The following is a 26,935-nucleotide window of genomic DNA, read 5'->3' as shown; positions in this document are numbered from 1 at the left end:
TTGACTTTGATACAGGAAAAGCTGCACAGATAGCCCCAGATGTCAGGTATTGCACACATTAGAGTAGTTAATTGCCACGTAATTATTTATACATTATTATAGATAAACTTAACGTTCATTGGGTAAGCTTTTATTTAAATTGCATTATAATTTCAAGTTACTCAACATATTACTAATAACTATTACACGTATAATGCACGTGTATTGTTCACACAAAGCAAATACAGATAGATATATTTTTCAATCTGTTTCTTCAATCCTCAGAGTCTTGTGAAGTTTAAAATTTCTACATTTCTACGAACAACTGACAAAACCTAAACGCCTATCCAGCACCAAACACGGTGGCCACTAGCATACCACCGCTCATAACCAGACGTCGGTAACTTATAACTTCTGTTCAACTTGCACAAAACCAAGACATGACTCTAATATAACTTATATGTAACTTGCCACGTACACAACTTGGTATAACAAAGACGTAAAACTGACATAAATAACGTATAACCTGTGTGTAACTTACCCCGCACACTAAACCTGAATGAAGTTGGACGTATGCTGTGCATATTTGAAAAAATTGTGTCTAGACTTAGTCACAACTGACCTCTGAATAAAGAGTAAGACTTAGTCACAACTGACCTATGAATAAAGTGACTCAAGACTGAGTCAAAACAGACCTCTGTATAAGATAGCTCCAGACTTAGTCACAACTGACCTCTGTATAAAATAGCTCCAGACTGACCTCTATATAAAATAGCTCCAGACTTAGTCAGAACTGACCACTAAATAAAGTGTGTCAAGACAGAACTGACCTCCTCCTGTGTCATGGCATGGAACTCAGCGGCCAGAGAGTTGCCACTGACGGCCGTCACCAGCTCCCGCCCCTCCTCCACGCCCCGCGTCAGCAGCTGCGCCTGTAGCTCCTCTACCTGCTCCTCCAAACCTGTGCCACAGATACGCGGTGTCATTTCCCGTATCATATTGTTTTATTTGTCATATTAAGTGTCATATTGTTTTAATTGTCATATCATATTGTTTTAATTGTCACATCATATTTTTTTAATTGTCATAATATTATATTAATTGTCATATTGTTTTAATTGTAATATCATATTGTTTTAATTGTCACATCATATTTTTTTAATTGTCATAATATTATATTAATTGTCATATTGTTTTAATTGTCATATTATTTTAATTGTCATATCATATTGTTTGAATTGTCATATTCTAGTACCTATAGCATTAGTGTGCTTGGCACTAATACGCCATTTAGTCGGGCAAACTTGGTCAGGATGACGCATACAAAGGCAGTAGTGCATCAGAATTAAGACAATGTTTCAATAATTTCTCCGGTTACAGTTGGTGGTGGAGCTACCAAGTTGAGTGCACTCTACCAGTGGGTGGTGGAGGTAACAATTTCAAGCGAGAAACGCGAAATGATATGTTTAAATATTTTGCATTCTGTTAGGTATGATATGAATTCAAATTAACAATTATGAATTATGAACTCGCCAGCCTAATTCATGCGAGTGAGTGTTGCCAGTAAGTGAAGAAGAGGTGAAATTGATGCAAAAACAGTAACGGGTTAATAATGGAAACGAGAAAATGAAATGATCATCGAAGACACAGATTGTGTTGCGGTCACTTCCGATATGGCAGGTATCCATGATAAGGCTTGCTAGGCCTTGCCTGAACTAGTCAGGGGGTTAGTGATTGCACAAACAAACAAACACACCATAAGCAAATATATTTCGATTAATATAGAAGAAAAAAACTAAAATTCTGTTCGAAAGCAATAAACTTACAAGCTCAATCTTATTTAGAAGCAACTTAGAGAACGCCAAGTAAATTCACCATATCGATATTGAAAACGTTTTGGAGTCCAGCTCCATCGTCAGTTCGACAATCTAGAACTAACGATGGAGCCGAAACGTTTCTATTAACTCCGATGGATGGACTTCCACTATTCGATGGACTCCGAAACGTTTTCAATGTCAACGTGGTGAATTTACTTGGCGTTCTTTTTGCTTTTAAATTCCTTGTTAACTTGCGTTTTAAGCAGACTAAGGATATCAGTACTCACTCTTATTATGTTGTCTGTGGTGACTTCAGTAATAACATTTTTTTAAACTCTAAAGCAATTAACTATAAGTACTCACTCTTATTGTGTTGTCTGTGGTGACTTTAGTTCTAACATTTTTCTAAACTCTAACTTTCTAAGCCAATAAATTAAAAATAAGTACTCACTCTTATTGTGTTGTCTGAGCGCCTGGAGCGTCGCGTTGAGATGGTCCGTGGAGAGGCTGTCGGTGCTCGGTAATCTCGCTCTGCCGGCGCTCTCTATAACGCTAGTTAAACGCTCTACTTCTCCCCTCAGTTCTAAAATTATCTGTCGGTAGAAGTAGAGTTAGTTTACTATTGTTCTAAGTTCTCCGATTATCTGCCGGTAGAAGTAGAGTTAGTTTACTATTGTTCTAAAGTCATTATAAGTTTAATAGTGAGTTACAGTGAGGCTTCGCAAACAACGTCATCATATGTTGATCTGGTGATGTCTACCGGGAAGCAAAATATATTTATTATCATCTAATAATTATTAAAATAACAATACAATCAACAATCCACCAATAAGATAAAAACTTCCGTCTTCGCCAGAAAACAAAAATTATACATACCCTTGAATCAAACAAGGCAGGCTGAAAAACCACAAACTGCACGAAAAATATCCTTGTATATAACGACATGCAAATTGCTAACATATCCTTTGAATATTGAGAACTAGTCTTACCTTTTCAGATTTCTCCTGCTCCGCCAGAAATTCACTTCTGACTTGCGCCAGCAGCGTTTTGTTTTCTTCTCTTAAATTATTTGCGGCGATCTCAGCCTCGGAAATTCTGTTAAGAACTCGTCTTACCTTTTCAGATTTGTCTAACAAATGGAAGACTTGATAATAGTTCTTGATACGATTAGAGTTGAAGTAAGCGGCCTTCATTACAAGTGCGTTTTATGCAACGTCTTGTCTAATTCTACAGCTGCTCGTGAATTGAACATTTATCATATTACCTGTTGATCTGTGTGTTGACTTGAGCCGAACTGTGCTAAACAGTATATTTTAATATAAAATCAATTTACCGTTTGTCATGTTTTACATTTGTAATTAATACAGGTTACTCTGATGTACACACAAAGTGTCACACTTGAATTAAAATTAGGGTCATTCTACGAAGCAAGATCATATTTCTACACAGTTTTTACTAGTACTTGATTATTACTCTTTCTGATTCAGGCAGACCAAAGTATTTAGGCTAAGAAAAAGTTGCTATATTACTTACTTTCTGAACTGTAGAATATCTTCAATAACATATATTATTCGATGTATGAAAAATGACTTATGAACAAATGTTATGTTTTAAAATGTTTTAATGAAAAGTAATTTTAAAATGAACAAATGTTATGTTTTAAATGTTGAAATGAAAACTCATTTTGAAAACTGATATCTCCGGGAAATATTTCTTGATATCCTAGATTTGTTTCAACCCACCGAGTCGTAGCTATCAGGTTCAAGTTCAGGTTGCAGAGGGCCAACGAATATCCTACAGACTGGACGGTAGACGAGCAACTGAAGACCCAAGAACTCTTCACGACGCCTAAACGAAAGTGTATGAGGGAAAAACTTGAGCGTCTCTTAGACTAGAACTGGGCGGAGCTTCTTCTTTTTATGCGGGTATACCCTTTAGTCATTCACTTTATTTTGTGATGAAAGTAGGTGTTAGAATTTAGGAAGTTTACTTTTCAAACTATGAAGTATCATCTTCAATGGTAGCTCAGAGACCATTATATGCTGCTCATCTCCATTAATGCTGCTCATCATCTTGAGTAATATTGAACTTAAAAGTCATGAAAAAGTATAACAACTATTAGATTAAGAAGCGTAAATGTAAAATGGGAATGTTATTAATAGTACCAACAAAATAATTAAATTAAATTCTATTATTTGTTCGAAAGAAAATTGAAATTAGCATGATACGAGTATTTTTTGTGCTTGAAAATTTTACTTCTAACACGTTCTCTATTACCCTCTAGCGGGGATTTCCCTGGAATTTCTGCGTATCTACGCCAAAAGTACCATCAACTATCGCATAATAGAATGAATCTTCTTCACTAAATTTCTCACTTAGACCACCGAATATTTGGTGGCATTAGATGATGCCACAAAGAAAATTGAAATTAGCATGATACGAGTTTTTTTATGCTTGAAAAAATTACCCTCTATCTGGAATTTCCCAGGAATTTCTGCGTATCTACGGCAAAAGTACCGTCAACTATCGCATAATAGAATGAATCTTCTTCACTTTCTCACTGAGACCATCGAATATTTGGTGGCCTTTGATGATGCCACAAAGAAAATTGAAATTAGCATGATACGAGTTTTTTATGCTTGAAAAAATTACCATCGATCTAGAATTTCCCAGGAATTTCTGCGTATCTACCCCAAATGTATACCATAATAAACAATCGCATAATAGACTGAATCTTCTTCACTTTCGCACTGAGACCATCGAATATTTGGTGCCATCAGACGCGGTGAACAAAACCTGCCTGCCTGGATCCCAACCACCCAATACAGCAGCATCGCCTCCAGGCGGCCTCGTAATCCAAGGCCTAGCAGTTCGCTCGAATGCACGCTGATTAGATGATGTCTAGGATCATTTTTAGTCAGTTTTCGTAGAGAATGGAAGAAAAAATTGGTAAAAAACGCTAAAAATGAAAGTTGCAGTGCAACATCCAGTCCAGCCAACTTGATTCGAAAGGAAACAAAGGCAGAAGAGAAGAACTGGTTACGATGAGACGATCTTCTTCCCTTGCTACCCCTCCCTGATAGTACTAGCCGGCTTAATTTTTTTCTGATTTTTCTGAAAATTTAAATGCCTGATTTGCATTATGTCTCTGTTTGTAACCTGTTATTATTTTGATCGTCGTTCAATATAATGCCGCTCTATTGTCAATGCAAACGTATACATTTTTACCTGATGATACTTCGTCATCATCAGGTAAATGATGTGGCGACAGGCCACATCATGCAGGCCTACACTTCAGCGCCGACATCACTATGTTATGTTATGTCATGTTGACTCTCCTTTTGATGAAATCTCATTCAAGTATTCATCTGCAGGCGCATCGATAGACAGTTAGTTGATGTTGGATTATAAATAATCTGGATATATAAATAGTTGAGCTAGCTCTGTTTATAGCCTGCTTCATTGTTCACTAGACTTCACTGTCGTTTTAAATATCTCGGCAATTACTTTTATGTTACTTAATATTGTTTATCATATATTTCAATTCCTCACCAACTTAGCGTGCGTATGCATGGTGACAATACAAAGGTCTTTGATAGAGCTCTGGCTAGAGCTCGAAATAACATCGGCTTCAAAATTCACTGATTTCTGAAGATAAAATATGAATTTAAAAATTTAATCTGGTCAACATTTCCACTCGATAAGGGAGTTCCTTTTGAAATTTTATAATAAATGTGAGGAGTGCGATCTCCAGGGAATAGGGAAATTTACGGAGCACAAGCGGTGTGATCCATAAACTTATATAGTTTTTTTTATTTGTTTAAAAATATCTCAAGAGTTACAGTTGACGGGAAACTGGAAAGTGACTTGCGATTTGGCAGTACACTCCATGAGAAGAGGCAAGTCATTTCTGAACTGTTTAGAAATCCTTTCTGCTTGGAAGATCTCAGAGCAGAAAGGTTTTCAGTCGTAATAAAAATTCTCTATTTGATCGGATCAAAAATATTCAGCTGCTATGCAGTTGCTATATTATTCAGTTTCAATCTTAAAACATATTATTATTGTCTTAATTATCATAATTTCTAAAGCTATCTTAATTCGAGAATTCATAGAAGCCAATGGATACAAGTTAAAATTTTTTTGAAACTATTCAGCTTTCCTTGAATCTTCAAAAATTCAAAATACGCAAAAGAAAAGTCGTCGCATGGTCTTCTAGCGCAACAAGGAAACAAACGGCAGACCTCAGACAAATGTATCAAATCAGCGTAAGGCCAGTAATGAACAATTGAGCATCTCTTGGAAGTGCCGGTGAGAGTGAAAGTGTTTCGAGATGGAAGTATACGCGTATTTCTTTCTGTGTGTCTGTTATTGTCAGTAGTATATGTTTCATCGTTCAATAAATGAGCTGGAATGGTTGAGTGATTCTTGACGTTACCTTCCGGCATGGTCTTGGTTATACGTAATGGTGCATGCGCATGACCAGCTTTGTCATGATTGTTAATTCTCTTATGCAGTTAAAACATTTCCTGTGTGAGGTTCTTTCAAACCTGTGTAGTTTGCTGCTGCAAACTGCGTAGTTTGCTGCTGCTTCTTAACACTGCATGTATTTATCTGTGCTGCGAGATTGATTAAAAATTATATATAGCTTTCAATAACGATTTAAATTTCATATTTTGTCTCATATTGAACATACGTATAAGTACATTCGTCAATTTTAAAAGGTACGGTTGGATCAAAGTGTGCGATCTGTTCTTTTCCTTCTTTTTCTTCTTTCTTTTACTTCAAGAAATGTTCCTTGGTATGTACTATGGTCAAAAATTACTGCCATTACTCTTTTTCTCGTCAATTCGAAGCTGAAATATCACAGCGCGCAAACGTACGTTCCCCTTGCAAATTACTTGGCTAGTTTTTTAGGTTTTGAAATTACGCTTTCACTATTTTTACTCGACGCTTGCCGATGATAAAGTGAAACATTTTGCAGGAGGGAAATAGCTCATATGATTAATTTTTCCTGGTAAACAATACATTTTCTATAAGATTATCCGGGCACGATTTGAGTTTCAGTAAATAATTTTGTTTTTCAGTTTCTGTTTTATACGCGAAGATCTGTGGCTATTTCCCAGCGTCATTTGCGCTTTCACAAGGAAACTAAATAAATTCTATGCGGGCAGGCTTTGTTAAACTTTCTCTTAATGAGCTAAAAGAACATAAATAGAATTTTCAGCAAAGATTTTCAAGCTTTATAGTGGCATTGTGATAACTCAGTTTTTATTGTATTGAACTTTATGTTAAACACGTGTTAGGTAAACTAACAAGTGTTCACGTGTTCGGTAAATTTTCAAAATGCCAGGTACAGCGTTATACCTTATTTTTTTCATTGCTTATGATATGTCAGGTACAATTGCCCTCTGTAGAAAAATGATGGAATACTAAACGAGTCCTTATTGTTTTTTCTAATATTTTTTCCTTTGGGTCACGATTAAGTTAACAATGAAGCTCAAACGGGTTGTCCCCATATACGTAGCCAGTCGTGATCGTAACTTTGAATCGTTGGCTTTAGTGCGCAACGTTTTAATAATTTGATAAATTCACGAGCAATGAAATAACATGAAGATTATTAATACATAAAAATAGTGTTGTATTCCTGAAGTTATGAAGCAGAGATGATTATCTCCATAATTATAACCGAATTCTACACAGCCATGAAAAATCATCAGTAAACTTCTCGCCAGCAAGGCTTCTTTAGAGTTATGTTTTTTTTCTAGTAAATCTTCATCAAAATCAGCTTCTATATTAAACCTTTATTAAAGTCTTCTCCTCCCTAGCGAAGTTTTATAAAGTTTTAGTTTTTTTATTGGTCAACCACTATTGAAATTACCTTTTTTCCAGCAAACTTTATCGTAGTCTATCACTCTTTCCAAGTGTATCTATACATTATCAGAGTCGCATCTTTTCCAGTAAATCTTTATCGCAGTCACCGTTATCAAACATTCATCAGAGTCTTCTTTTCCTCAGTACACATTTGTCAGAGTTATTAAGCTTCTTCTCAGCAACCCTATATCAGAGTCACCTTCTTAGTAACGCTGTGTCCGAATCCTCTTATTCTCCGTAACCCTTCATCAGAGTCAACTTTTTCTCAGTAACTCTTCTCCATAATCACCTTTTTATCAGTAACCCTTTATTTGAGTTCCCTTCTTCTCAGTAACCCTTTGTCATAGTCCTTTTCATCTTATTAACCCTTTATTTGAGTTCCCTTTTTCTCAGTAACCCTTTGTCAGAGTCCTCTTCATCTCATTAACTTCTTATCAGAGTCCCTTCTTCTCATTATCTTTTTGTAAGAGCCTTCTTCATCTCATTAACTCTTTATCATGCAGAGTCCCTTCTTCTCAGTAGCTCTTCGTCAGAGTCCTCTTCATCTCATTAACTCTTTATCAGAGTCCCTTCTTCTCAGCAACCCTTTGTCAGAGTCCTCTTCATCTCATTAACTATTTATCAGAGTCTCTTCTTCTCAGCAACCCTTTGTCAGAGTCCTCTTCATCTCATTAACCCTTTATCAGAGTCCCTTCTTCTCAGCAACCCTTTGTCTACATTGAAGAGGACCTATGGTGAAGGTGCTCGAGGAAGTGAAGTGGTCTCCTTTGAAAGGGTAAAGCCTTCAGGGAGATTCTTCGCAATCTTTGATGATGGAATTTAAGAAGAACATAATTTTTTTTAGAAAATCTTCTATTAGTTGAGAAAATATCTGCTAAAATTAAGATCTATTTAGAAAAAATGTTTAAATTATTATTGATTGCGAAAATACTGTTTAAGAAATTATTTTTAGTTTTTGTGACGATTTTTTGGACAAATGAGGTTATTCAGAATATTTTTTTTTCTTGATGATAATGTTCCTCTTGTTTTATAGTGATTCAGAAAACGTGATGCAAATATAATTAAGGGTCATATATGTATATATTGATCTCAAAGTTAAGGATTTTTTCGTTTAAAGGCAGGCCCTGTAACACGTACTAACCTATCGAGATATTACTTGGAACTAAAATGTTCATTTTCGCTGGGAAACTAGGAATCAGTTTAATTTTCCTCGCATTTCGTAATAATGGTAGTTAACCTATGTAAAATTAACATGCTATAAAGCTGGGTTAACCTCTGTAAAATTTACCTCCAATAATGACGTATTGACCTGCCGAGTTAACTTTGTAACATTTACCTAATTTATAATACCTCTTAACCTCTTCTAAATCAACCTCGTATAATTTATAATTTAGCTGCAATAATGACGTGTTGACCTGCCGAGTTAACTTTGTCACTTTTACCTAATTTATAATACCGGGTTAACCTCTTTTAAATTAACCTGATATGAACTCAGGTTAACTTAATTACCGAGTGACCCTTGCCAGGTTAACTTGCCAGACTAACCAACTTTAATTCCAGCAACCTCTTGATCATCGCCGCTAATTTTATAGGTAAGAATATCGTTTTATAAGCCGACACTGAACCTCTCATGAGGAACGATTGTGAAATTTAGGCTTCAGATACGACAATTAAATGCTTCAGCTTGTTGGAGTAAATGATTCAACTTTTAAAAGCATGGTTTTCTTCTTTTAGTACGCTTTAGTCTTAGTTTTATTCAGAGGTATGCTTTATTCAAATATTCAGTTTTCGTGATTAAAATAATCACAAATGACAATTACTTCTTCAGTGATTTTTTCCTAGCAAAAGTTCATCGCCTCAGTTGACTCGGTGTCGTCTGGCCGTGGCTCCGAACGCATTTCTAACCGGGCATGTGACGTGCAAATAACGTTGATTAAATGTTGTCTCAACGAAATCAACTCTGTAGGAACGTTGTTTCAACGAAATCAACTCTAAAGCTACGTTCTCTCAACGAAATCAACTCTAAATCTGCGTTGTTCTAACGAAATCAACGCCAAAGCTACGTTGATTCAACGATATCAACTGAAAATCTACGTTGTTCCAACTAAATCAACTTGTTATCAACATGCTTTGTTTCAAATAAATCAACTCGTATTCAACATTGTTTCAAAAACAACTCGTAATCAACGTTATTTCAATGAAATCAACTCGTAATCCTATTTGTTAAAAGTAATCAATTTTGTAATAATTTTCCGTGAAGGTTTTGGCGAGTACAAGAGGCTAAGAAGTATTTAGTTATAGTGGGTATTGCTGTGCTGATGCATGGCATTAGTTATTCAGTTCTTCCAATGTAGTGTAAATATTTTTTTAATCGCGAAAATTACTCCGACAGCCATATTAGATATGCTACAACTAGTCCTTTCAATACGCTGGTTCTCACGAATTTATATTCGATAAGCTGCCTTAATATGACTAAACAATTCTTCTTGTACTGAGCGGCAAATTATAAAAAAGTTATTTGATGGAAAGTGCTACATTAATAATGCAAATTCTTCCGAATTCAAATTTAATACGAAATGTTTTCCTTTTTTCATAAGTCGAGTATCCCGCACCTTTTCTTCACAAGTGTTCACGTATTCGGTACATTTTTAATAAAATGTCAGGTACAGCATCATACCTTACTTTTTCATTGCTTGTGCTATGCCAGGTACAGTGTAAAACTTTTTAATTGCTTATGAATTATGAACATGAAATACCTTCTAAAAAAGGAAAAGTATGAAAAAAATATAAGTTATTGTTTTATTGTAGCAATCAACAGCACAGCACAGCAAGCTGCCGTCCTGGAGCTCATCAGTAGAAAGAATAACAATTTGTTAATTGCACACAATCTATATACTTATGTACATTGCATATAATACATCTGGTCTGTAATGTTATCTAAGGCTCGCCTAATATAGGTACACTGTTCACGCTTCACACTTGTACAGGGTGAACCAGAATTAACTGACCCTTTTAATCTGTTAATAAATAAAAAACTAAGAACGTTATGAAGTTGAAACTTGTTTTATTTAAAAGAAGAATATTTTTATGGTAATATTGTATCCTAGTTTTTAGGATACAATAACTAACTAGGATACAATATTACATACAATATTTTAACTAATACATATTATTAATACATAATAAATATTTTAACTAATACAATAATAAAATATTGTAATAGGATACAATATTTTAACTAGGATACAATATTACCTGTCTCTTATACACATCTAGATGTGTATAAGAGACAGGTNCCTGGTCCCTGATGCAGTACTCATAGAGCCTGTAAATATAAAGTTTCAAGTCCATGAACTGCATGCATAATACACTCAGGAACATGAATGGGTCGTCTTGTCTAAATAGTGACATGATTCTTACCCACAGCACGAGCGGACGCCCATTTGCTGAGCCAAACATGAGTCTAAACGACCCGCACAAGGCAGAAAAAACATGAATGGCTATTCAGTGAATGTATTCCTAATTTTTTTGAGTGTACGTACACAAGGTTAATCAATTAACTCCAGTTCGGACAAATTAATTGAGATCTTAGCATATCATCGCTGCAAAATAGTATAGGCCTAATCGCAATAGCCTACAAAGTAAGTAGAAGTTTCTTCACCGACAAATGCTGATATAATGAGTAGACTAGTTGATCCACAGCCTCTTCGGCTGCGCAATAATTACACAGGAATTCTTAACTTTGTCTGCAAGTTAAATCAAAAATGTAGTTCAACTATAACAAGAATGCGTTCCAATAGAAATTTTTCACCGAGAACAGGAGAACTGAATTTCTGTCACAAATTTCACCAGTGCGTAAAAAATGTATTTGGATATTCGGTCGGTAAGGCGACATTCGGTCGGTAAGCCAACGTCGCTACGTTGTGATCATTATACAAGAGGTCAAGATGGTTTTACGTCCAATATAAGAACAAAGAAATTCGGCCTACCTTAGACAAGTTACTAGGGCTGTTTCTCCGTGTCAACGGCTCTCCACTTTCTCTAAAATGCAATTCGCTATCGGATAAAAATTGCAAAAAATCGACTTTGTTCACTTTATGACACATGAAGCTTCTAAATACACCCAACATTATAGGTTTATCCTCGACTTATGAAATATTCTGGAAGTTACAAGACAGACGCTTTCATCGGTAGCCTAACAAACTGTTTATTTCAGACGGGAAGACGGGCTGACAGTCGACAGCGGGACAGGCGACTAATGTCATCAGAAGATGAGCAAGCTCTCACTGCTGGACATGAAACAAATGCTTCGTAAATAATACCATGAACTTACAACCTTTGTTCTGGAACATTTAACGCTTCAGAGCTTTTTCACATTCTAAACATATTAAAGAACAAAAATTACAGGGTTTGTTACGTTAATATCAAACGAGTATTCAAAAATAAGTAGCTGGGTACCTAATAAAAAATGCCATACCGCGACAGCCTACTAAAATGCAAAAGTAAAAGGACTCATAATTGAAATTTATAACTTTCTAAAATATTAACTTTTGCATTGTAAAACACGAAGGAATTTCCCAGTCATAATAATAACATGCACCAGAAATAAAAGTCTCCACATAGTACATAAATCGCCATAACATCCAATGAAAATATAAGTACAACAACAAACCTAAACGTAAAATTAACTAAAATCACACGCAGGCACTTCAATAATATTTTAAAATCAAGGCACGGTCAATTAAGTGATTGTTCAAGCAGCACACGCTGCTTCAAACTATAACAATACAAGGTCATACATCAGATCTAAGTAGCTAAAAGCAAAAATGTTCGTTATGATGAAGGCTTTCGTTATGATGAAGGCTTTCGTTATGATGAAGGCTTTCGTTATGATGAAGGCTTTCGTTTAACTTCAAGCAGCTGGGGGTGGTTCTCGACGATGTTGAGTAGGATGCCGTCTATGTAGGTCCTGAGCTGCAGGTTCACCTCCTGCACGTCGTGAAGCGACTTCTGCAGCTGCACGTTCAGGAGGAATTGTCAGAGTGAATGAGAAAATTTAAAAATATAACTCAGTACTCACAGTAATTTATTAATGACTAATCCTCGTGAACATAAATGATTTATTGAAAGCAGGAATGATGAATGATGATGCAACATGTTTTTTTTTAGTTACGCCTAAGCGTAAGAAAACAACCACCAAAGAGACAGAATTAGAAGAAGTGTACGAATCTCGTGACTAACCAAGGTTCTCAATGCCAAAGTAACGTAGTTTTCGATTTCCGTAATTATCATACATTATTATTATAAAAACTATGTGACTCTTCGATTGGATGCAGCTTCTCGTAAATTTGAAGCTATCAATGTTATCAGTGAATAAACAGGCTTCATTTTCACAGGATTTAATAATTGACATGTTCACCAGCTATACACACAATAAACCGCAAAACGCCTCAGCAAATGTGAACAATGCACAGGAGAAAGCGGTCGCAAAAATAACTTAAAAGGCTTTACTTCAACAAGAAAATAAGAAGACGGGACTTTGTGTAGAAAGATTCTGACTGTTCCGCATCAGCGGCAAGTTTTTGCACAGTTTTCGGGGATAGCACAAAACAAGAAACATGAGAAAATATTACAAGGAATTTGAGACAGAAATTTAGATAGGTTTACCTAATTGATTAATAAAATTCTCGATTATATGCAATAGAGGCAATCCATGCAATCACCCAGCGAGCAACGGCGCAAAGCAAGTAGTGCTGGATGCCTGCATGGCCAATATAAAAGTTAATAAAATGATACACAATGACATATACTATATTTTTATATACATATGAGACTACACATATCTATATAAAAAAGATACTGAGAATTATGAAAATATAAGATATAAATAGCCAGAAAAAAGCCACTCAAACAAAGAAAACGAGAAACATCAGAGGCAAACATCAGTCATTAAATTATCCGGTCAAACCTGACACCGCTAAAGCCCAGTTAAGAGAGCATAGAATTGATTAACAAAAAAGCTGTTAATTTTAAACAACGAGTTACGACATTCCGGCGGGCAATGAGAAAGTTAGTTTCAAAATAAAACTGATGGATGAAACTTTACCTCTTCTACAGTTTCTCGTTCCTTGAGTTCAACCTAAGAGGAAGAGAGAGACGAAGCAGGTTTTAGGGGTGCGTGGGAATGCCAGCATTGGTTCATCAGCAATGATCGGTGATGAGAATAATGTGAAAATTTCGCTATAAGATGCCAACCCCTAAACGTATCTATAAATTAAGACGTTGACTACGTATTGGTACATATGCGTACCACGAAATGTATTTCTCCAGGACGTAGTGGTCTATAATTCAGGTTGCCTAAAATTGGCCAAATCCGAGAACAAAAAAGGCCGATAACTCAAAATATACTAGTTTATTTGTAGGTTCCACTATCAAAATTCCATTTATTTTCTTTTTGTAGTATTTAAAATTTAATTAGGAATTACCCCTATCATAAATTTTAGCCGGCCAACGAAATTGAGAAAAACTAAATCACGGAATTTGTCTGAAAAAAATGACCGTCTGGCAACCTTGTTTAAAAAAAGTACAAAAAATGAAATAATAGTACAATATGAAGCAATCGGAGTCAACGTGTTAAGATCAATTTTTTTGCGTAGCAACATATGAAGCCTTCGCATTTGAAACTAGAATATAATTTAATATTAATAATCAAATATATCACTCAAGCGTCCATACTAAAAATATTATAGTAATTCAAATTCAATATTACAGCACGCCAGCAAACCAAGCGATTATCTGCTAGCATGTTTAGTATCACACAAATGTTGTTAATAAATTCTCTAAGGTTGACTTTGATAAAGGAAAATCTGCACAGGTAGCCCCAGATGTCATGTATTGCACACATTAGAGTAATTAATTGCCACGTAATTATATATACATGATTATATATAAACTTCGTTCGTTCGTCATTCATTGGATAAGCTTTTATTTAAATCGCATTATAATTTCAAGTTACTACAGCACATTATTGATACCTTTTACACGTACAATGCACGTGTATTGTTCACACGAAGCAAATACAGATAGAAATGTTTTCGATCAGTTTCTTCAATTCTCGGAGTCTTGTGAAATTAAAAATTTCTACGTTTCTACGAACAACTGACAAAACCTAAATGTTTATGCAGCACCAAACACGGTTGCCACTAGAATGCCACCACTCATAACCAGACGTCGGTAACGTATAACTTCTGTTCAACTGGCACAAAACCAGGATATGACTAGTATAACTTATATGTAACTTGCTACGTACACAACTTGGTATAACAAAAACGTAATAAGACATAAATAACGCATAACCTTTATGTAACTTGCCCTTCACACTAAATTTAAATGAAGTTTGACGTATGCTGTGCATATTTGAATAAAGTGTGTCAAGATCTAGTCACAACTTCCTCTGAATAAAGTTGGTCTGGGTCTAGACTTAGTCACAACTGACCTCTGAATAAAGTGTGTCTAGACTTAGTCAGAACTGACCTCTGAATGAAGCGTGTCTAGACTTAGTCACAACTGACCACTGAATGAAGTGGGTCTAGACTTATTCAAAACTGACCACTGAATAAAGAGTAAGATTTAGTCACAACTGACCTCTGAATAAAGTGTGTCTAGACTTAGTCACAACTGACCTCTGTATAAAATAGCTCCAGACTTAGTCACAACTGACCTCTGAATAAAGAGTAAGACTTAGTCAGAACTGACCTCTAAATAAAGTGTGTCAAGTCCCAACTGACCTCCTCCTGTGTCATTGTCCTCCTGTATAATCTGTCATCTGTCATGTGTCATGGTCCTCCTGTGTAATCTGAATAAACAGTAAGATCTAGTCAGAACTGACCTCCTCCTGTGTCATGGCATGGAACTCAGCGGCCAGAGAGTTGCCACTGACAGCCGTCACCAGCTCCCGCCCCTCCTCCACGCCCCGCGTCAGCAGCTGCGCCTGTAGCTCCTCTACCTGCTCCTCCAGGCCTGCGCAGGAGATACGCGGTGTCATTTCCCGTATCATATTGTTTTAATTGTCATATTAATTGTCATATTCTTTTAATTGTCATATTAATTTTCATATTCTTTTAATTGTCATATTAATTTTCATATTATTTTAATTGTCATCATATCATATTGTTTTAATTGCAATAACATCATATTGTTTTAATTGTCATATTAATTTTCATATTGTTTTAATTGTCATATCATATTGTTTTAATTGTCATATCATATTGTTTTGATTGTCATATATGGTTTTAATTGCCATATCATATTGTTTTAATTTTCATATTTTCGTACCTATAGCATTAGTGCACTCAGCACTAATACGCCATTTTGTCGGGCAAACTTGGTCCAGATTACGCATACAAAGGCAAAAAGTGCATCAGAATTAGGACAATGTCTCAATAATTTTCCTGGGCACAGTTGGTGGTGGAGCTACCAAATTAAATGATGTCTACCAGTGGGTGGTCGAGGTAACAATTTTAAGCGAGAAACCCGAAATGATATGTTTAAATTATTAAATTATTTTGTTTCAACAAATTTTGTTTAAAAACAAAATTTCGCATTTTGTTAGGTAAAAATTCAAATTAACAATTATGAATTATGAACTCGCCAGTATAATTCATGCGAGTGAGTGTTGCCAGTAAGTGAAGAAGAGGTGAAATTGATGCAAAAACAGCAGCGGATTAATAATGCAAACGAGAAAATGAAATGATCATCGAAGAAAACAGATTCTGTTGCGGTCACTTCCAAAAAGGCTTGCTAGGCCTTGCCTGAACTAGTCAGGGATTTAGTGATTGCACAAGCAAACAAACACACCATAAGCAAATATATTTCGATTAATATAGAAGAAAAAACTAAATTTCTGTTCTTTTTTAATATTTTTATATTTACATGCAACTGATTATTTTTATGGTGGTATATAAGCAGAGTTACGCGTTAGGAATGTTGCGTTTATATGGCAGTAGTCCTTTTATGTTGAGCATACTACGTCAGAGGCTTTACATATATGAAACATATATGGTATATGGTATACGGAATATGATATATGTATATGGTATAAGGTATATGATATTTGGTATACGGTATATGTTATGTGTATATGGTATATGTATATGGTATATGATATATGGTATTCGGTATATGGTATGTGGACTACAAGAATTGTTGAGGTTGATATGTGTAGACTGCGTCAGAGTTAAGCTGGGAATCAATTTGTTCGTTTGCTGTATGTGTACTTGTTTGGGTATGTTGAATTACTGATGCAAGGCTGATTTGTCCAATGCTGTATTTACTGAAGTTGTGTTGGTTGCAAATGGAAATGGATGGCTGGATGCTTGATAGTGAGTGTCCAATGATCGTACTAGCAACACTCGGGCAAATGTACGAGTCATTTTGTTTAAATAATGACACATTTCATCAGAGTGGCACAAATGCGCCCATTTTCTGTAAAGTGAACATGTTGCATTGTTTTTTGTTTCATTGAGATTTAATTTCTTTTGATAGTATTTTTGAATACTATGCGTCTCTATACATAATTTAAATCACTTTTCCTGTTAAGTTTGTGTACTTACATACATTAAAATACGATTTTTCAAGTGTACGAATATTTATTTCCCCCCACTGTATATGGTATACGGAATATGGTATATGTATATGGTATATGTATATGGTATATGTATATTGTATATGGTATTCGGTATATGGTATATGGGATGTGTGCTACAAGAATTGTTGAGTTTAATATGTGTAGTATGCATCAGAGTTAAGCAGGGAATCGATTTGTTCGTTTGCTGCATGTGTACTTGTTTGGGTATGATGAATTGTCGATGCAAGGCTGATTTGTCTAATGCTGCATTTACTGAAGTTGTGTTGATTGAAAATGGTTGGCTGGATGGTTGAGAGCGAGTGTCCGATTATCGTACTGGCCACACAGGCAAATGTACGAGTCATATTGTTTAAATAATGACACATTTTATCAGAGTGGCACTACTGGGTCAGAATGACCCATACTAAGGCAATAAGTGCATCGCTATTTGGACAAAGCCTCACTCATTTATCTACGTGCAGAGAAGCATTTACTACGTGTTGGCGCATTAATTGTAGATGTGATCGCTAGCAGCGCACTCGCGCATGACTGTGTTGTGACTGCGCATTGAAATGTGCGTAGGTCTTCCATAGTCAAACATTTTTCAAACATTTTTAGTTAGTTAATAGTGTTCGTTTTTTCGGCACTGTTGGTGTTATCCTTGTGCTTTACAATGAATCAGCCCGACTACTATGCCAAATTGTGTCGTCTGTGATGGCTTTAGTCATAACAATTTTCTGAACTCGAAAGCAATAAACTTACAAGCTCAATCTTATTAAAAAGCAAAGAGGACCCCAAGTAAATTCACCATATCGATATTGAAAACGTTTTGGAGTCTAGCTCTATCATCAGTTCGAAAATCTAGAACTGCCGAGGAACTGGACTCCGAATTCCTTGTTAACTTGCGTTTTAAGCAGATTAAGGATATAAATACTCACTCCTATTGTGTCGTCTGTGGTGGTTTTAGTTTTTCATACATTTTTCTAAACTCCAAAGCGTACTCACTTTTACTGGAGTACGGAATTGTGCTTTCAACTCTCAACAGAGAGAGATCCAGTCAACAATCGTGAACCGACTCATGAAAAATCCAACACTCTGTTCATATTGTGAGACGAGCGAACTGCAACCGGTGTGTGACTGTGAGTGTGTGTGTGGAATTTGCGAGGGATCACATAATCATAGTCAAGATTATATGGAGTAGTACTCACTCTTATTGTGTCGTCTGTGGTGGCTTTAGTTCTAACATTTTTCTAAACTCTAAACTAATAAATTAAATAAGCTCACTTTTATTGTGTTGTCTGAGCGCCTGGAGCGTCGCGTTGAGATGGTCCGTGGAGAGGCTGTCGGTGCTCGGTAATCTCGCTCTGCCTGCGCTCTCCACCACGCTAGTTAAACGCTCTATTTCTCCCCTCAGTTCTAAGATTATCTGCCGGTAGAAGTAGAATTAGTTTACTATTGTTCTAAAGTCATTATAAAGTTAAGCTCGGTAACCTCGCTCTGCCGGCGCTCTCTATAACTCTAGTTAAACGCTCTATTTCTCCCCTCAGTTCTAAGATTGTCTGCCGGTAGAAGTAGAGTTAGTTTACTACTGTTCTAAAGTCATTATGAAGTCAATACTGAGTTACAGTGAGGCTTCGCAAACAACGTCATCATATGTCGATCTGGTGATGTCCACTGGGAAGCAAAATATATTTATTATTATCTGGTAAGAATTAAAATAACACAATCAACACTTCGGTGATAAAATAAAAACTTCGTTCTTCGCCAGAAACAAAAATCATATATAGGTACATTTGAATCAAACAATGCAGGCTGAAAAACCACTAGTTGCACGAAAAATATTCCGTGTATATAACGACAATAAAATTGCTAAAATATCCTTTGAATGTTAATAACTCCTCTTACCTTTTCAGATTTGTCATGTTCCGCCAGAAATTCACTTCTGACTTGCGCTAGCAGCGCTTTGTTTTCTTCTCTTAAATTATTCGCGGCGATCTCAGCCTCAGAAATTCTGTTCTCGAGTTCGTTGCGCTCGCGCTGCTGCCGGTCCAGCTTCGCGCGCAGCCGCTGCTGTTCCTCCTCCAGACGAGCGTTCGTCTTCTCCAGATTTTCTTGTCTGCAAATATATTTTATTGACAGTACTTTACGTAACCACAGCATCCATTTATTTGTTTAACATATCACTTTTGGTATTCACAGCATTTTTAGAGCATTTTCTCTTTTATGGAAAAAATGCACTATTGTGCTCGTCATGTCCGTCCGTCCGTCTGTCTGTCCGTGACTTCACGTTTTCGTCGACGAGAAAATGCGCTCTCTGTCACTCACTGCAGTGAGTACTGAGTTATATTTTTTGTAATAGTGTTTTTCGCTGCAACAGCAATTTTCGTCATCGTTCCTTTGAAGAAATATTGAGCCATGCGTTGGCTTCCAATACATAGCAAAATGTGAAGATATAAGTTTAATTCAAGTTATCACTAATATTTGTGCGCTATTTCTCTTCATAACTATTGTATGATGCGTTCAAGGATAATAATGTTTGTTGGCAATGGCCCTCATTTTATAGATGACGGAAAGCGATATAGATATATATCGCTATATTTATAGATATATAGAGATAACATCTAATGAGCCTTTCTCTACATAGTAACTGGTGGTAGAACTGTCGGAAACTCTGTACAAGGCAAGTATGGTCCACTTGTACCCTTTCAGAATCCGTCTAAACTGATTCAGTCAGACGAAGGTTCTTATAAGAGTCAACTTCTCTTCTTGTTACTTTTCAACAACGGACGTTATATTTATCTGTCATAATTAGTAACTCCGCCCAATCTTAATTGTTTGATCAATTCCAATTTGTCCCCTTCAACGCTAACGCTTAGAAGGAACTAACAAACTTCCTGCTATAAATTAAAAAAAAAGTCCCAACAGACGCAAGTTAAGGTGAATGCTCCGTGCCGAGCATCAACGACGTCAGCAAGTGTGTAAATGACTTACTACCTGAACTGCAAACAATAATCCCAATTAGTGACAATCTTATCATAATTATGACTACGTTTAATGTCACATCACCTGGGGCCATACTTTCAAAATTCGTTAAGTGAACGTAAGTATTTACGCTCTATTTTCTTGTCTATGATTGGTGGATTTTGCGTGAAAGGCCGTCAATGATTGGCTGATGAATTTACGATCTCTTAACTTTTTTTGCAATTATAGGCCCAGAACTGCAAACCATAATCCCAATTAGTGACAATCTTATCATAATTATGACTACGTGTAACGTCCCATCACCTGACCTGCTAACAATAATCGCAATTAATGACAATCTTATCGTAATTTAGTAATAAAAAGAAATTAGAAGTGAGTTTAATTGTAAGATCATAACAGAGGATAAATTGTTCAAAAAATAATTTTAAACAATTCAGCGCGTTTTTTGAGACCAGCATAATTTCCAGTGATAACATATGTGCCTGAGTAATTAAATTACACAAACGACCATTTACGATATGCGTAAGGATCATGTCAAACAATCAACGTGTACTTGTTACAAGCTCAGTATTGAGAGTCCAACGGTAATTTGAAGGCCTCAAAGTCTTAAATATTTAGGCATGAAGACTAAATATAGCTCAAAATAACGCATGAATTGAGGGCAACAGGTCAAGGTGCGTGAGAAACCCTATAAGATGCCAGCGAACCAGGGCACCTAGCAAAAGAGGCTCATAAAAACGTGTCACGTATTTCCCTAAAATAATAAAGTACAGTCCAACATTGCAGAAATATTGCAATTATTTATAAAAACGATACTTTGCTACTCGTACTATTTACTAATTCAACGTAAAATAAAACTACTGATTTTGGTGTTATTATAGAAAAAAATATATTGGCAAAACTGTAAGCGTGTGAACGTTTTATTCCGAAAATAAGACCGCAAAACTACCCTAACTAAAAATATATAGCGTACAATTAGCTTGTTGGCATTTACTCTACTGAAGGACAATATACGTTTCGAGGCTAGCAGGAAAGGTGACGAAATGAATGTATATCAGCAACGAAACGTGCTTTGGTCGCCGTGAAGTCAGTTAAATAATGTGGTATAACAAGTGAGAAGGACAAAGATATTTGTGAAATAATTAAAAACAACTTCAGCAACCGTCACAGAAAAATCAAATACAAGATTTCCGTTATGTCGCCTTAGACGCACGTAACATAAAATTTTGTACTTGTTATTTGAGGTATAATTGATAGCCTCCTTTATTTTGCATAAATTTTAATTCACTTTTATTTTGGAATAAAATTCAAATTTTATTCAAGTCGTACTTCAATATACATATTCTTTGTATCACTTTTGTTTCAGAATCGTATTGACCATTAAGATACAAAAACATTCGATAAAATAAGAACAATAATCTATTGAAACAAGGTTGTATACCATTGTAACTTTTTATAGTTTTAGTATGGAAAAAAGGAGCAAATTTATAAAATAAATTCGTTCGCTCTCATTGCAGATAAACAAACAAGCTTTCAGAAGCTACAACAAAGTTCACGTTCTAAAAATTTTCCTCGATTCACTAAAAAAGCATAAACGACAACAATAAACATTTATAGACAATTCTTCGAACTTTATAAATTGCAGTCGGTGTGCAGACGACGATGCGTATGATGAATATCAATTAAAGTGGGAAAACTTGTTACAATTTATTTTCACATGAATTTCATCACCACATTTTTCTTGAATTTCATCACAACATTTTTCTTAAAGGACGAAAATTTCAGTTCACCAATTTTAAAAGCGATCGCAAATCCAGTTTCACGTCTCGAATCAGCAGGACACACTGAATTCAGATGCACTTTACTTTGGAATGAATAATAAATTTCAAAATCAGGAATTAATTAATTATGTAAATTAGTAAATTTCAGAATTAGCGCTTGTGATCAGGACGAGCGCATGCGCGTGAGCGCTCACTATGCGCTCGTGCCGAGCATCAACGACGTCAGCAAGTGTGTAAATGACTTACCGAAACTTCACTGAGTGTAATAATGACAACTTACATAGCTTCAAAATTGTAGCAATGTCCTCTACCGAGTTTTCGTTTAAAGTCAAATACGTAAACGCGTTCGCACATATAAGTGTCAATATCAGCGAAAATAGAGCCGAATGAAGAAAGCTGAATGTGAATTAGTTGAACACTAAGGGAAGTTCACAATAGTGTTGATGCTCACGCAATGGGAGAAGTCCAATGAATTTTAGTTTCAGGAATTTTGTAGCAGATGTTCTGGCAATTTCAAATTGGAAGGACCTGTCTTACGGTTTGGCCATTCGTTTACCCTTATTGGAGCCAGCCGCTTGTATATACTCATGCTCTTGGTGAGCGTATAGGTTGTCTAATTTGTAATAGAATAACTGTGAGAATATGATTAGAATATTGTTGTACTTATCTGGTTAGTGTGTAATTATGATCTGGTTGTTGTTACTTATCTGGTTGGTGTGTACGTAATTAATTTAATGAAATGCGTGTTTATTTCTAGGAAAACTTCCCTCCACTGTTCTGCTGTTCTACTTTAATAAACTTGGAACCCGGACCAAGCCAAAATAACCCTAACAAGACATCGGAAGTTACCCTAAACGAATCAAAGAAACCCAACCCTTCGAACCTGAACTAATACGAACATTACAAGAATTTTTATCATAAATTCAAATATACAAGTCTCCGAATGCAATAAAAATAGTGTTTTCAAAAGGAGATAACTGAGTTCTTTCTCGCCTCATAGCAAATTACGAAAAAATACCTCATTCTTTTACAATTTAACGATCACATCGGAATTGATATGACATGGAACAATCCTGAAACACAATATGGTTAACAATTGTAGTGCTGGTGAGCACAATCTGTTTAACAATTGAAGTGAGAGTGAGCACAATAATTTCAACAATACAAGTGCTGGTGAGCACAATACGCTCACTTGATGGCGTAGTTCTCTACGGTGAGCGCCTTCTCGCGCTCGACGCGCTGTATGAGCTCGCGGTTACGCCGCTGCTCGTCTGCCAGACGCTCCTCAGCACGCTGCTCAGCGTCACGCAGCTGCTCCTCCAACATCACCACTCTGCACCAGCGGGGGACAGTCAAAACTTGTGTACATTTTAGGTAATTTGCTTATAAATAATGACATTTTCATTCAGAACTTCTTTATAGTTAAGTTTAAAACTCTTCCAACATCACCACTCTCAAACTTGTATATATATACATGTTAGGTAATTTGCTTATAAATAATACATCACCACTCTGCAACAGCAGTGTAAAGTTAAAACTTTTATATATGTTATGTAATTTGCTAAAAAATAATGCTATTTTATTAAGAAATTCTTTATAGTTTAGTTTTTCAACCAAACTTGTCGGAGAGAAGGGCTCTGTCCTCCAACTTCACCACTCTGCAACAGCGGTCGACAGTCAAAACTAATATAAATATTAGGTAATTTACTTATAAATAGTGACATTTTTATTCAGAACTTCTTTATAGTTTAGTTTAAAACTCCTCCAACATCACCACTCTGCACCACACAAACAAAATTTAGAGTCGCCCCAGCTTCTGGTAGGTACTCCAAATCAGAAGCTGCCGCGTCTGTAAATTTTCACTGGGTAACAAAATTTAGAGTCGCCCCAGCTTCTGGTAGGTACTCCAAATCAGAAGCTGCCGCGTCTGTAAATTTTCACTGGGTGCAGCAGTGGACAGTCAAAACTTATATACATATTAGGTAATTTGCTTAAAATGAATGTTTTTTTTTTAATTTAGAACTTCTTTATAATTTAGTTTTTTAATCAAACTTGTCGGAGGAGAGGGCTCTATCCTAAATATACGAATATCAAATAATATATAACACAGCATCCGGGTGTTTTATACGCCATGTAACATTCATGATACATAACTTAAAGATTCATTTAATGTTTTTTCGCCGTTTAACGAAGCATAAAAGTCAATTTAAATTTCGATAGGTATTGATAGTGAAGAATTATGGAAACCAATCGCTGAATTATCGAAAATATTGGCAACATGAGAAAAAACGCCAGAAAGGAAAGTAGGCATGCGAATGATATTTGCCCCCATTCCGATGACGCCAAAAAAGACAATTATCTCAATTAGTTACCAACTTATCATAATTATGACTACTTGTAATGTCACATCACCTGAACTGCAAACAATAATCCCAATTAGTGACAATCTTATCCTAATTATGACTACGTGAAATATTACCTGGCCTGCAGCACTGAGTTGTCCTGTTTGACTCTGACGATTCGCTCCTGCGAGTCATTTTGGTTGTCACCCAAGACCTCGACTCTGTTCTGGAGCAGCTTCACCTGCAACAAACATATCATATGTCAAACATTGCTCGGGCGCTCCCAAACGAGATATTTTATATCACTTACAAGAAAAGCAGAGATCTTTTGCTCAAGTATGTGAATTAGTTAGTTGAAAGTAGACCATGAATCAGTTAAGTCAATTGTCTTACAATAAGGTTCTCTTCAAGAGCGAGATTATGATTAAATTCAAAATTTATGAAGAAAATTTAAATCTTCTCGAGATCATTCACAAGTCGTCAAGCCCTTTCATTCGCTGTCTTCGTATTTTACACACAATAAAAATGTAATACACGTAGTATATAAACACGAGTGAACAGACACAGCACAGTAACGGTGAAGAAAGTCTCATAATTAACTCACAAACTATATGGCACAGAAATAAATGTACAGTAAAATGGAAAATGCTGCAGCTGATAGTACATGAATGTTAAATGATGAGAGCATATATAAAAAATGAGGCCAGAACATTAAATGGTGAAGGTTGATCGCTTAACATCATGCAAATCAATATCAAATGTTCCGTTTAAATTGTGCATGCTGTTATCACAGGAGATACATAGTGGGGTTAATATAAGGAGAGGCAAATGTATAATCATTATTCAAAGGACACAGATAATAACTCCATTAAAGCATTAATAGTGTAATGCAACCCTGGGTCGAGAATATAAGTTAAGAGAGTCTAACACGAAGCATTTCAATTAGAAATTCAAGAGACGTTTAACCAGCGACTTAAGATACCTTACCACACAAAACTTACAGTATTAATCAAGTCTCTATAAACGGATCTGCCGGTCTCGTCACCATCACGATCATCTAATGAATCCGGAAAATCATTAGGAATGTAGCCAAAGTCTTGTAAGGCTGGGGAGCAAAATTCAAACTGTCCTTGCCAATCATCGAACTCAAGCTCGGACAGACCACGATCACGTCGGTCAGACGACACACTTGAAAACGAAGACCGTCCTCCTTCGTTATAGACTCTGTAGATATCCGCACACTGTCCTACGGCCTCCCATGTTTCATGGCCGTTGATTTGAATAGTAGGTTGACTAGTGGGTTGAAACGTTTCATGTCTGGGCTGATGATTTGGCTGACCATCGGGAATAGCTCTTGGTTGACTGCGTTCACCATTCACATGTACATTAGGTAATGACGATGAGAGACTAGCAAGTTCTATGGAATGGTGAGCATTGCGTCGTCGAGAATCCTCTTGGACACTAAGATGCAGCATTCCTTGGCCACGTTGAGGCCACGTGTGATGATTCTTGGCATGCCACGAAAATTCTGTGCTACTTGTACAAGCTATTGAGTCTGTTTCTGATCCGGGCTCTATTATTTCACGAGTTGCTGTTCCAATGATCTTATATTCTTCTTGTTTCGACTTATCTACAGAGGAATTCTCCCAACAAATTTTATGTACCTCAAGTGATTCGTGTAGAGGAGCTTTGATTTTCCCCTGATACTGTTCATCGCACTCAACATCGAGGTTGAGTGAACATCGTCCAGTTGAGCTCACGTCATTGGTCGCGGTTGAAAACGGTGTACTGGGGTGGGACCGTTCCGTTTCAACTTCGTAGTCGCTGCTCAACAAAGAGTCTCTCATAGGATCTTTCTGCTCGGTCATACCGTCCGTAATGTTACTAAGAAGCTTGGCACTGTTTACATCCATCATCATATCGGCTTCAGTCTTCGTAACCACATCCGAAGGGGCATTGAATCCATCTTTGTCACTATCACTCATCTCGAAAAAAAACTTCTCGATAGTTCAGCATAATTCAGAACTATTCAACTATCACAACGGATTGTGTCGTGTAATGTGCATCACTTAATTTCAGTTAGTCACTTCAACTTAACAATGATATTTTCGATCATATAACTCTTGAAACCGATGGAACGTTAGAAGTATAGATGACAAGACGTAGCATCAATAATAAATCTACGCACAAAAAATGCTGTAATTTCATCAACAACAAAGTTTATAGGCATTCATTTCAAGAGTGCAACAATACAACACTTTATGTAAACAGCCGAGGCCGCCACACACTACGAAGTTATGAGTTGTTCACAGGAGATGTAAGACAATTCCCGCATTATTACTTGCAGGAGCCATACCTTATCAGCAGAAAATTCAGTAAACAACATCCGCTTGAGATAGCCATCTTTCCTTCAAATCTGGAGCGAAATGTGTCAAAATATACAACGTAAAAGTACGTTTAAGATTCACTAAATGATAATACGAATGATGATCTAACGAATGTAAGTGAGACGTTCAGCACCAGCACACATCCCACACG

At 36.1% G+C, this 26,935-nt stretch overlaps 2 protein-coding genes across 3 annotated transcripts in view; both read right to left on the bottom strand.

Annotated features, from left to right (window-relative positions):
- Nucleotides 1-809: 809 nt before the first annotated feature.
- LOC125178309 lies at nucleotides 810-2,989 on the bottom strand (the record flags this gene model as incomplete). The annotated part of the gene is made up of 3 exons (XM_047881768.1): nucleotides 2,912-2,989; nucleotides 2,248-2,389; nucleotides 810-940 (listed from the first exon to the last, which is right to left on the bottom strand). Coding segments are annotated over exons 1-3 (351 nt in total), but the record flags the coding sequence as incomplete, so codon positions are not given.
- An 8,758-nt stretch (nucleotides 2,990-11,747) lies between these two features.
- LOC108680618 (rab11 family-interacting protein 3) overlaps nucleotides 11,748-26,935 on the bottom strand; it is a 61,780-nt gene continuing 46,592 nt past the window's right edge. For both annotated transcript variants that reach the window (XM_047881766.1, XM_018169492.2), the window contains exons 8-14: nucleotides 24,535-24,638; nucleotides 23,248-23,388; nucleotides 19,198-19,408; nucleotides 18,577-18,718; nucleotides 15,556-15,686; nucleotides 13,774-13,806; nucleotides 11,748-12,683 (exon numbers count right to left, since the gene is read on the bottom strand). In XM_047881766.1, coding sequence (XP_047737722.1) covers nucleotides 12,555-12,683; nucleotides 13,774-13,806; nucleotides 15,556-15,686; nucleotides 18,577-18,718; nucleotides 19,198-19,408; nucleotides 23,248-23,388; nucleotides 24,535-24,638 — 891 coding nt within the window. In that variant the 3' untranslated portion in view covers nucleotides 11,748-12,554. The remainder of the gene's footprint in view (nucleotides 12,684-13,773; nucleotides 13,807-15,555; nucleotides 15,687-18,576; nucleotides 18,719-19,197; nucleotides 19,409-23,247; nucleotides 23,389-24,534; nucleotides 24,639-26,935) is intronic.

This window comes from Hyalella azteca, unplaced genomic scaffold (genome assembly GCF_000764305.2).
Source record: "Hyalella azteca isolate HAZT.00-mixed unplaced genomic scaffold, Hazt_2.0.2 contig8814, whole genome shotgun sequence".
Lineage (NCBI taxonomy): Eukaryota > Metazoa > Arthropoda > Malacostraca > Amphipoda > Hyalellidae > Hyalella > Hyalella azteca.
Note: the sequence above shows the minus strand (reverse complement) of the source record. Positions and strands in the feature narration are given on the sequence as shown.